Source organism: Cololabis saira, chromosome 8 (assembly GCF_033807715.1).
Source record: "Cololabis saira isolate AMF1-May2022 chromosome 8, fColSai1.1, whole genome shotgun sequence".
Classification (NCBI taxonomy): domain Eukaryota; kingdom Metazoa; phylum Chordata; class Actinopteri; order Beloniformes; family Belonidae; genus Cololabis; species Cololabis saira.
This window is the reverse complement of record NC_084594.1, coordinates 12763704-12776646: the sequence shown is the minus strand read 5'-3', so window position 1 is coordinate 12776646 and position 12943 is coordinate 12763704. Positions and strand designations below refer to the sequence as shown.

At 38.7% G+C, this 12943-nt stretch overlaps 1 protein-coding gene across 4 annotated transcripts in view; it reads left to right on the top strand.

The window, feature by feature from the left end:
- Window positions 1-9363: 9363 nt before the first annotated feature.
- Window positions 9364-12943, top strand: part of tfap2c (transcription factor AP-2 gamma (activating enhancer binding protein 2 gamma)) — a 14262-nt gene continuing 10682 nt past the window's right edge. For 2 of the 4 annotated variants that reach the window (XM_061726776.1, XM_061726774.1), the window contains exon 1: window positions 9364-9489. In XM_061726776.1, the coding sequence (XP_061582760.1) occupies window positions 9406-9489 (84 nt within the window). In that variant the 5' untranslated portion in view covers window positions 9364-9405. Of the gene's footprint in view, window positions 9490-12513; window positions 12926-12943 lie in introns of those variants that run through there. The other 2 variants (XM_061726778.1, XM_061726775.1) reach the window with 1 other exon arrangement.

Sequence of the window (12943 nt, the reverse complement as noted above, 5' to 3'; positions counted from 1 at the left end):
TCTCTCTGGGTGAAAGTCCCAGGGCAGTGCTGTCGGTTTAGTTTAACTTACCCCAAAACATACAGTAGTTTTGAAGTTGAAGTTGTTGCATCCTGATTTTGCATGTTTGTCATTACAGATTTGTGACGTGCCAGTTCATCTGTCTAATTACATCTTTCCACGAAAAACCAGTTGGAGTCAGAGAAAGCAATGATCAAGTGTTTTACCTATCTGTGAAGATAATAAAAGTAGGCAACATGTTTCATGCATTTGATTTAATTAGCTATGGATGGAAGACCCAATTTAATTATTAACAATGTTATTTTATGTGTATGCAATGCTGTTCTCTTTTTTCCCCCTTTGATAGTAATTCAGGGTCAAAATAATGCTACAATCAGCTCTCATAGTTTAAATGACATCATTGCTAACTGAAAATAAAACGAACACCTGAGCAGAACTGTCATGTTTATGATTTTGAGTGACTCGAAGTCACATTGTGATTCTTTTTCTTTTTTAATGTTGCATTTCCTCTGATCTTACATTGCTTTTTTGTCTTGTCTACTCTTATCTCATTGTATCTTCATGAGCTGTAATTAGTCAGCGTGTGAAAGAGCAATTTCTATTAAGAATTTTGTTGCTTCTCAAGTTTACTATAAAATGTCTAGGAGACTCGAAACAGTGAAATGTTAAATGATAATTAGTTGAACATTGAGTAGTTTACTAAATGAACATGAGATACTTGTACTAAATGCTTCTACATTTCAGAGTCCAGACAGTTGTATCTATTTTCTTACATTGGGATTTGCTCATATCTGATTGTCTGTAATTCCTCATAATTCAGTTCAATTAAGTTTTATTTATATAGCGTCTATTACAACAGAAGTTGTCTCTCAGTGCTTTCCAGAGACCCAGAACAAGACCTAAGTGCCTGGTTCACCTGACCAATAAACTGGACTGGACTCACATACACAAACGCACTTCCAGGAAAGGTCAGACTCCGTCCCCTCAGAAGACCGAGGTCTTTTGGAGTTCAGAGGGAACTCCTGAAGACCTTCCACGACACTGGTGGCATCAGCCATCTTTTATGGCGTGCACTGCTGAGGGAGCAGCATCTCAATTGCTGACAGAAAAGAAGACGTGATAAACTGATCTAGACGGCCAGCTCTGTCCTGGGATGCCTCCTTGATCCAGTGGAGGTGGTAAAGGAGAGAGAAGGAGGATTGATAAGCTGTCATCCCTGATGAAGAGAGACTTCTACCCCCTGCAGGACACTTTAAAAGCACCGGAGAGCTCCTTCAGTGACAGACTGCTCCACCCAAAGGGTGTAAAAGAACATTATCATGAGTCTTTCCTTCCACAACCAGCAGTACACCACACACTCACTAAGACAACAGTTTAACTAATCTGTGTGCAATATCAACACTTCAATCACGTATATCTTAAATTTCCAATGATGTAAAATTAAAAGAAAATAAGAATAGTATATATTGCTTATTACTATTTTGGTATCCTTTTCTTTCTTTCCTCTTGCTGCTGTAATAGCAGAAATTTCCTCATTGTCGGACTAATCCAATCTAATCTAATTTCCTCCGGGGAGCAACGGTAACATCTGCCTTCTCGTCTTGGGATGCATATACAGCCGACCATGCAGTGAACAGTAATTGTTTGTTTTCCTGCAGGTCTTGAAGCCCGGCCAAAATGATGATGTGATTTTCTGATGTCTTCTTATCCATTCCGCTCAGAAGTGGAGCGGAATGGATGAGTTTTACACACCGTAAGATGATCCATAAGTGTTGTCTGTCTAAGACAGACAGACAAGGGACTGGGGAGTGGTCATGTGATGGACTTTATTGACTGACCTGTGGAAGAGTGTGTTGAAGTCTGATTTTGTCTCTTATGAGTGATAAGTTTGTCACGCGGTCTGTGGCGGTTTAACAATCCATTAATTTGAGCCAGGTGTTATGTAGCTGGGAAAAATCTAAAACATGCAGGACAGTGGATCCCCAGGACCAGTACAGGGTTAGTGCATAGTAGTGCGTAGGGCTGGGCGATATGGACCAAAAGTCATATTTCGATATTTTCTAGCTGAATGGCGATACTCGATATATATCGATATTTTTTCTGTGCCATAATTCCCCCAAAGTATTATAGCATAGCATCTCTGTTAGCTTCATTTTTTTCTGAGGCAAACCCTTAAAAAAACAGTCAGTTTTAATACAAAGCCTCGTGCCAAATGTCACACAGGTACATTTATTAACAGAGGTCTGCACAATATCAAAATGTATAAAACAAATGAAATATAAAATAAACTACCTGCATATATGGAATAAAAATGCTTCTTGAATAAAATAAAACAAATTTCCCTTTCCTGCATAACAATTAAATTAAAATACACTGTGCAATTAATACAATGTAGACAGTAACAGGCAGACTTTTCCACTGAGGTTGACAGTTGTGCAAATAACAAACATTGTGCAAATCTCAAATAAAACATTCAAGTCAATTTGTCACAAAATAAGCTATATCAAAATCATAAAAAAAAAAAAAAATTAAATCGATATAAACGATATTGTGTCGTACCATATCGCGTTTGAAAATATATATCGATATATATTAAAATCTTGATATATCGCCCAGCCCTAGTAGTGCGCAGTATTAATTTACTCATTTAAAACAGTGATGGCATTAAAAGAGCTTTTGGGTCTTGTATACATGACTATGCCTTACTCATTCATGTGGGACAGACCTTGTTCCAGCAATTCAATTCATTAAATTTTATTTATATGGCATCTATTACAGCACACGTTGTCTTTTAGGCGCTTTCCAGAGACCCAGAACATGACCCCCAAGCAACTATTACATAAACAATGGCAGGTAAAAACTCCCCTAGTGGGAGAAAAACCTTAAGCCAAACAGTGGCAAGGAAAACTCCCCTTTAGGAGGGAAGAAACCTGGACCAGGAGCTGGCTCCAAACGGAGGACCCTCCTTCAGCTGGGCAGAGCAGACAGAGAGAAACTTTACACAGATTCTCAAAAATGTTTAATCTGTTTACTTTTTAATTTACAGTTAAATGTTGTTTTTAATTCAACGCTCTTCATTAAAGTAATCTTTAGAAGATTCTCTGTATCTTGTGTCAGCTCTGGAACCAGTCACACAGACCCACTACAGGTTTAAACGGAGGATTCATACATAGCCGAGGTAACGTCGTCGTGTTTCCAGTCCAATCAATATTTATATGTGGAGCGTACAAGATCGTTCACAGGATCCATGCTGGCTCCACAGATTTGCTAACCGTGATTATTCTCTGGTATCTGGGGCCAATATAGAAGCTGTGGACAAACCCTCACATAAAAACGCTAGTATGGGTTCTTTAAAGGGAACCTATTATGGCATCTAATACCTATTTTAAACAGGCCTTGAATGTCTTAAAAACAAGCTTTTGATTGTTTTTGCTGAATAAATTAGAAATTCAGCCTCTGAGCCATGTCTTTATCTTCCCATTCTCTAACCTCATTATCTATGCGGGATTCTGAGTGGGCGGGGCTATGATAATGAGGCTCTGTGCTGATTGGCTGCCTTACACCGTGTCCTAACTGCATGCGATCCGAGCGAGCGTCAGTGACAAAATCAATTCCATTGCTTTATTTTCTATTGGACTGTCCTAAGTGGCCGCAGCGACACAGCGCAGCGCGACGCAGCGCGACGCAGCGCGACGCAGCGCGACGCAGCACGCCATTTTGAGCTGAACATTTGTCGGACGCCCTGCTTCTATTTTCTTCCTGTCGCTCGCGTTGAAAGCCGGTTGAAAGCGCTGTAGGAAACGGTCACGGATGAGGAACGGCTGATCCAGTTAGTTGAAATGAGAAGTTATCTCTATGATTCCTCCTCATTTCACTACAAAAACCTCAATAAAGTGGCAGCTGCTGGAGGGAGATGGACAGAGAGCGTCCAATGTCACGCTCGCATGCAGTTAGGACACGGTGTTTAGTTGTGGACGTGGTTTTCATTTTGGTTACGTAACGAAAATCAGCAGAATCTGAACGGCTCATAGAAGCCACATCAGACTGGACGGCTCATTCAGACGGCTGTGCAGACACTGCAGAATTTGGTTGCTTTCCTCCTTTTCTGAGTTGGCAGGCTGAGGGGAGACCACTTTATATATGTTAAAGCAAGAAAAAACTTGTTTTTTCATGCAGGTCCCCTTTAAGGCAACTGCAGACCATACAGCTATCAGCGTCGGTGGATCGTTGTGCTGTTCAGACTGCACAAATGTAAACCAGAAATTACACAGGAGGTGAGGTGACACGATGTGCAGACAGGAGATGTTTATTTGAAAATGGACTTGGAAGAAGAAGAAAAAAAGCAGGAAAGAAGAACATATACATTAGTGTTGAGTGTGTGTGTGTGTGTGTGTGGGAAGGGTGGTTCACACGTGCAGCTCACATCTCCAGGTTATATATGAAAAGTCCTTCAGCCGGGCCATCGTCATCTCTGCCACCTCATTCTACTGTAAACAGACAGACCAGGAGGGACGAGCCACAGGGACGGCATGTCCTCAACAGGTTCTGGGGAGACCCAAGATTGACCCTTGAGAGACAAAGAACACAAGACAGGATAGTTGCAGCCTTAAGCCTGAATTACGGTTCTGCGTCAACCCAACGCAGAGTACACGCTGTCACCGTGACTCCGCCGTGAACCCTTCGGACTTCTCCGTCACTCCATTTCGCCGCGGTGCAGTCCCCCCGTGACCGCTAATTCGCAATCTTTTCCTGAATGGTTTATCCGACTTTTTCCGGTCACAGTGAATCAAAGAGATAAAGACAACTATTGTGCAAAAAACCAAAACAAAAAAAATCAGACATACACGAAGAAAAGAGCGCTGAAAGTTCACGACTGCTTCAAACCGGAAACCGGAAATGCGTTGCTTCCAAGCGAACCAATCACAGCACTCTCGGTCTGCGTGTGGTCTGCGTCGTCTCGACGCGTAGTTACAATTTTCAGGAGTTGCAGGTCAGTGACGACGTCAGTGACGGCGTCAGTGACTGCGTGTGGTCTGCGTCGACGCGTACCCTACACCGTAGGCACGGCGTCGTTTTGACGCAGAACCATAACTCAAGCTTAAGACTGATGGGATGCACCTGTGTTGGGTCAGTCAAACTGAGATGTCATGTTTCTGCCCAACTGAAGAGTGTAAAGCAGAGGAAAACTAGCATCTGTATATAGAGATGGAGCACTCACCTCCACCGGTGTGGTCTGTGGAGTAGAGGTGGAGGCTGTGGGACAGCAGCACTCTAACGTACCGGTAGTCCTCTCTCTGGAGGCTCATATGGCTCTGGAGCTGCTCTCCTGCTCCCCGAGCCTCTGTAATAGAGACAAACTAAGACGCAAAGTAAAACATCTGCTCTGCCTGTTGCACTTAGAGTCTTTTTAATCCTTTCAGACGGTCTTTTGGTGCTTTGGGTTTCTTGTTTAATTCAGCTTAATTTTGCTTGTCATGCAACAGCGATCTTCCTTGGTTGAAATTGTAATGGGTAAAAGGTGAATGACGGTCACTACCGTGACTCAGTGCTTACTGTGCAGGCAGATACTATACTGTTATTACCACAACTTTTAGACTTATATCAGCAGGAAGTGCTGAGTGCACTTTTGATGTGGCAAATTGACTCATTTGACCAGCTACTTGTGTTGAATCACATCAATAATATCAGGGGAGCTGGAGTTTGTTCCAAATGTCACTGGATGAGTGTCTGGACATGTGGCAACTCCATATCAGGGCCACATAGTTAAAAACAATACAAACAAGCGGACAACATGCTCAAACTCACTCAGAGGTGTCAAGTAACCAAGTACAAATACTTTGTTACCTTACTTAAGTAGAAATTTTGGTTATCTATACTTCACTGGAGTAATTGTTTTTCAGATGACTTTTTACTTTTACTCCTTACATTTTCACGCAATTATCTGTACTTTTTACTCCTTACATTTGAAAAACAGCCTCCTTACTCTATTTCATTTCGGCCTTTAAAAAAAAACTATCCAGTTAAATTGCTCCATCCGGATAGAGTGAATTTGGTTGTGGTTGTTTCAGATGTTCTTGTCCAGTTTTGTTCTTACATCCGTTCCCTCAGATTCCTGCAACTAAACTTGGATGTACATTCATATAAAGGTTAGGATAAATAGTAACATGCCTCTGAAGTTTGACTTTTTGCACCATTACAATACTTATAGGCAACTAGTCATCATATCTCCTGCTCTCTGAAACACATGTTAATACTCAATAGTACACATATATGGTTCTTTAATATATTTGCATTATACTAAGATGCATTCATTTTCAATGGCTTTTGTCCTTAATGGCTTTTTTCCCCGTTACATTACTTTTACTTTTATACTTTAAGTAGTTTTGAAACCAGTACTTTTATACTTTTACTCGAGTAAAAAACTTGAGTTGATACTTCAACTTCTACAGGAGTATTTTTAAACTCTAGTATCTATACTTCTACCTGAGTAATGAATGTGAATACTTTTGACACCTCTGCACTCACTCCTAGGACAATTTAAAATCATAAATCAATCAAACACGCACGTTTCTCAACTCTGTTAAGAAGCTGGTAAACGTTTTACACATGAGCCAAAAGTGTTAACTTGTTCTGTCCTGTGTGTACATTAAGAATGAACAGACAAATACAGTTGAGCAATACTGTTTCTGTGGCTTTTGTATTGTAAATATATAGTCATTGGTGTGACATCAGAGAGTTTGGTTTGTTTTTAGATCAACAGGTCATGTGACACCACACGAAGGGGAAAGAGGAATGAAAAAAAATGTGACTCAGTATTTATTTATTATTCACGTTTTTACATCTGCTTAATCCTATACAGGGTCACTGGGGTCTGCTGGAGCCGAGTCCATTAATTAACTCTCTTAGTCGCTCTGCCATGATGTCCACTGTTTCAGTGTTGTTGATGTGTACCAGTAACGTCAAGTGACGCTCAGTTCTTACAAGAGAAGACCTGGAACAAGAGACCACAAAAACTAGAAGACACTTCCTAAAGTAATCAAATGCTCCTTCAAATGAAACGGATATTTATCACGAGACAAAAGTATTTTGTCCTCCATCAACCCCTTTCACCTGTAAAGTGCCTCAGCCGTTACACAGCCTGTATGAGAGGCAAATGTATTCTCATAAAAATACCTGTTCCTTTCATTTTGAAAGGTTGAGTCAATGTTTCTCAATTCTGGTCCTCAGATACTGCGGTGCATATTTTTAGATGGTTTCTTGTTCCAACACACCCATTTCCAATTAACTGGTCATGAACAGACATGTGCAGCTCTTCATGGCGAGCTGATGAGGTGATTTAATCATTTTATTCAGGCATTTTTGGGCAGAGCAGCATTGAAAATATGCATGGCAGTGGCATGTGAGTACCAAGACCAACACTGATTAATGATATTGTACAGACTCCAGGAATTACGCAAACTTTCAGTGTAAAAAGCAACAGAATATGTTCAAGATCTGTACTTTCAGTTTGTATAAATAAGTGTTCAATATTGCATTACTTGCATGATTTTGCATTACAAACTTGCTTTGCTGCCTCTGTGCATGCTGTATATGTGAATTTAATAGATTAAAGTGTGCGTCACATTTACACAACTGTTTTGTATTGCTACAAACATGGATGTATAACCTGAAAATCTTAGTTAAGACATTAGAAGTAATTGGTTTTGTGTCTTTGGGACATTTCTGTTTCTCAGCATGCACCAAAGATAACTTTTACTATTTCATTTGGCAGCAAAATGACTCAATATCTGACGCATCCTTTCCATCCATCTCTTCTGATTGAGGAGAAGTCATTGAATTATTTTTGTGATCAAATGGAATATATTTATCTGCAGCTGCTTAATGCTACAAATGCATGAACGCATGTTCCTACAAAACCAGTTCTGATATTAATTACATAAAAAAAGAACTAATGCAAAAATAAAAAAGTTTAAAGACCTGATCAAATTTGCAGGCTGAAATATGCTGGTAAGTTTATGGAGTGCAGTAATAAACCTTAACCTAAATTTTGTGCCTGTGTATTTTGATGTTCGGTCAATCTTTGTTCATTCAGTGTGATGCAAAACGCACACAGCACTTACTGTACAAATATCCTGTGTATAAGGACCTATCAAAGCTTTGGTTTACAAGTCAATTGATTAATTTAAAAACTAAAAAATGCAATAGTAGTGTTTGAAATTGCAGGGTTAAAAGCATTATCTGTTAAAACAACATAGCCTATATATAACAACATTAACAAATATGTCCTATCAAACTTTTCAAAGATCAGACATGATTTTATTTATTAAATATTGATCCATGAAGATAGTTGTTTTTGAACTATATCAATATATGTAAACATAATTCAGATTCAATTTGGATTGTGTTACACCACACAAATGATACTGGCTACATCCACATACACAATACCAGCATTTGTCCCTGCAGACGTTGTATGCAATAAAACATGAATACATTATGTTTCATATTTAGTACATATATTTATCAGTGCATTATTTTTCACCCCGACGAAGCAAAAAAAATCCACTGTAGTACAGAGAAGTGCAGTCCAGGGATCTCCAACTCCAACTGCAGACGGGATTGTAATTTCGTCTCCCAGCCACTAGATGGGAATATGTTGTTTTTAATGAGATTGGAGACTCAACCCACTGAGCTCTCCAGCACTGACTCCGTCAATCTTTTCCCACAGGTGAGGGTGTTGGTATTTCAAATAAATGATTATAATAATAATTAAATAAAAGAGGGCTCTGCTCTGTGGCAGGTGTCAGGCTGCTTCAGAAAGCAGCAGGATCCTTTTCTCTGAACACAACTTGGAAGCCACATTCTCAGCCACATAGCAAACGCTCTTTGATGTGTTCATTAGTTTAAGATGAAGTTTTGGGGAGATCAGATAACAAGAGTCATCTTCGGCCTTAAAAAGCTTCTGTGGTTTTTGAAAGCAGATTCTTTAGGTCAGCCTGGGGCAATGTGGTTTAGGGGGAGGAATTACCTCATCTTGAAATTTCCCTATCTTTTTTTAACTACTGCCTCTATGACCTTGTTTTTAAAAAAATCTTTTTTATATATATTATTGTTAATATTATATATGATGGGGCTATTATTATTATGTTTAATCATGTGACCGATTAAGTCTTACCAGCACTAAATATTTTAAAACAATAATGTAGTTCTTAAGTGGCTTTTTTTTCTTTGTTTCTTTGTTTCTATTACCATAATAGATTGTAATTTGCCAGTTAAACAGAACCAAATAAATAATGGATTTCACCGGGAAACTGAATTCTTTTATCGCCGCACTCAGGTGTATTACAGCGAATTGCGCATGCGCACAGCTCAGTCGCCAGGTGAAGTGTGCAGAGTGGAGCTCGCATGGATTCACTCACTCCGCGTCTCAGTGGGATCGCTGCGACCGGAGCCTTGCAGATGTCTATGCTGGACAGGATAGACTGGAGGGTGAGTGTGTTTTTCCTCTTACGGTTGATTTAATTGCAGCGAACCTGCTTTACGTTTATCGCTTTTGTAGCTGAGCCCGTGTTTGTTTTATTACTTTCCGCCACCATCACCTGTTTGTAATCTTGCAGCGTTGTTTCAATAACTCGCGATTAATGTCAGTGGGATCACGGCTTTATCCCACTTGAAACTTCCAGTTATTTGGTTTGAAGTTACTTAATTATGAAACATGTTTTTTTTTTTTTTTACTGAAATTGAAAGTCACATTGAGGTATCTTCTATTTCTATTATGATAGCTGTTCTTCAGGATTTCTGCAGTAGAATCATTTCATTTAGTTTAAGTCCAATATACACACATAGCATATATATGTGTGTATATATATATATATATATATATATATATATATATATATATATATATATATATATATATATATATATATATATATATATATATATATATATATATATATATATATATATATACTTAATTAATGCAAACATATTTTATGCCATACAGGTAGCTTAATAAAAATAGTCTTAACTGACCTTATCATTATGGGAACTTTTAAAATGTGAACTTCGTTTTTTTTTCCTCAACTTTTCATTGAATTTTGTGTTATCTATTTGTTGCCAAATCTTCATACAAATCTCGCTCCTTGACTTTTCCCTTTTTTTCTTGGACACACGTTAATTAATTAATTTTCCATAAAATCAACTTAGTTGGTCGTCCCCGCAGCCGTCAGTCATTAAAGTGACAAGCTGCGCATTAGGACTGTTCAAAACATTACAGTCAGGCCAAGCGTGACTAACTTTATTTAGGCTTGCTGTGTGCCTGTTCTAACTCGGGATGATATTTAATCATCGCGCATTTCGCTTCTGCTTGGCCTCACAAACGCGCAGGAAGATAATCCTCAGTTGTCCACGTCCCGTGGTTCCCATGCGCACCCGAGCATCACAGCTTGGCTGGACTGACGCCACAGACTGTTACCCTAGAAGACAAATGTCTGTGCATTAGACTTTTAGGTTAAATGTTAGGTATATTACACGTCAAATGTTACAAAGTCAAGTAATAAAATACCCGTATAACTGACTGAGGGAGAACAGAAGCACAGAGTGATAACGCAGATACATAATGTGAAAATTAGTTACGTATTATGCACAAGCAAATACATATGCAGTCCATCAAAAAAGACAAGAAAAGAGAAGACAGAAGGCAGGAAAGAAAAGTACCCTTTGTCTTTGGAACTGGATGGTCATCAAAGTAACTCTGTTTTGGATGCTGCAAAGCTCAACCAAAATGTAAATAAAGTCACAAAAGAGAGTCTTTAAGCTTTAGATGTTTTTGAGGAGGGATGCTGCAAAGCCCTGGGGCTCATTGCGGTTTCAGACGAGCAGTTAACGACTACTGTGAAACAACAACCTTAAAACGTCTTCTTCTTTTTTTGAATAGGCCTATTAGGTATTCACACTACAGGCATGCATTATCTTGATAAAATAATTTAAATAGAAAATATTTTCTGTTGCTATGCTCACTTTTTTAAAGCTGTTTATCACTACTGTTATAAATAGTACATTCATTATATATATATATATATATATATATATATATATATATATATATATATATATATATATATATATATATATATATATATACATACATATATGCACACTACAATGACATTCCTATCAAAGTTTTAAATATCCATAGCTATTTTAAAGTTTCATTGGGACAAAAAAAGAAATAGAGAATCCCGGCTGTCCTAAACCTAAATATGAATCCTCATTGATACGATTGTAAACATTTGTTTGGGACCTTGAAAAGTGTTAAATTTTGCACTTGAATCTGAGGGTTGTCACACTAAATACTAAATACAGACATATAGTGATTTTATTCTGAATATTCTTTCGTTTTAAGATGTGTACATGTTATTGTCAGGTTAGTTGATTAATTTATTTGTCGCTGACGTAGTTTATTAAAAAGAAATTACTAAAAAAAATTACCAATCATGCAATCTAAATATAATCTTCTTACCATATTTTCTTTGTGTGTGAGGAATAGACAATAAATATGTAAACATAGATGTCTTGAAAATGTAATTAAAAAAAGACTGAAAAAAAATATATATATACGTGTGTGTGTGTGTGTGTGTGTGTGTGTGTGTGTGTGTGTGTGTGTGTGTGTGTGTGTGTGTGTGTGTGTGTGTGTGTGTGTGTGTGTGTGTGTGTGCATTACCAATAATATATAAATGGGAACCCATGCAAGATAATCCTCTGTGGTCTCCAGTGTTGCAGATAAAGTTGGAATAAAATATTTCTTACATCTTCTTGTGACACGATTCAAAATAATATGAATAAAAACGTTTCACAAAAAAATAAAAAAAATAGATACAAAAATCCAACTTTATGGGCAACAGTGTAACATAATATAATCTAAGAGAAAATCATCTTTATAGGGTATAACTAAAGCAGCAGCTCTCGATGACCTATTGCAGCATGTCACTGAAAGCATTCATACACTTATTAGACTTTGTTCTGGTGCAAACTGTTTTATTGTTTTAAATTTATAAAAGGTTGTAAAACAAGATTATTTTTCTTTTTTTTTTAAATGCCCAGATCGGGGAAAAAAATGTTTGGAGGAATCATTTTACCACAATACCAGATTAAAGTTTAAAGACGGTTTATAATCATGAGACAGAACGTTCTGTTCAACAAAAAAAAAGTCCCGTGGTCCAGAAACGCAGAATCGGTCAAACAGATCTGTTCGGCTGTGAGACGTCTCCCACAGTGAGTGTGCCACACAAAATGTGACCTAGAAGTTGATGGGTTTTAATTTCGTGACGCCGTTCAGGCAAAGAGGCCGTACAGACGGACGGAGCTCTGATTGGACGACGGCCCCGCCAATCAGCGACATCTTCACTTTTTCTTGTCACTGACATCACGACGCACGGTGACGCGCAGCCACAGTGGCTGTTCAAATACAGTCCAGCGCTCATTTTTGGACCAATAAGACTGAACATCGCTGTTTCGTCCATAAGAGGGAGTCAAGTTTCTTATGGAGCAGTTTCGCCCACTTTCGCAACAGAACTGCAGAGCACATTGACCGGAGAGGGCGAGAAAGAATATTGCTTGAAAACGATCATTTTCTCTCGCAGCGGAAACTGGAAACTCACAGGCTTGTTTGCAGTCGTCAGCAGTCGCTCGGTCAGTTCTGCTGTCAACCCCTCGTTTCCAAGTTTGACTTCCGCGCCTGCAGCTGAGGAACGAGCGCGTTCATGATCCCCGGGAAGCGCTTTCTTTTCTCACACCTGGATTAACTCGAGGCGACGCTGCTTTTCTTCTGTCGAGTTGGCTTTGCGACGGAGAAACTTTGTTTTCATCAGGCACGATGCTGTGGAAATTAGCTGAAAACGTGAAATATGAGGAAGACTGTGAGGTGAGTTTTTGATAAGAA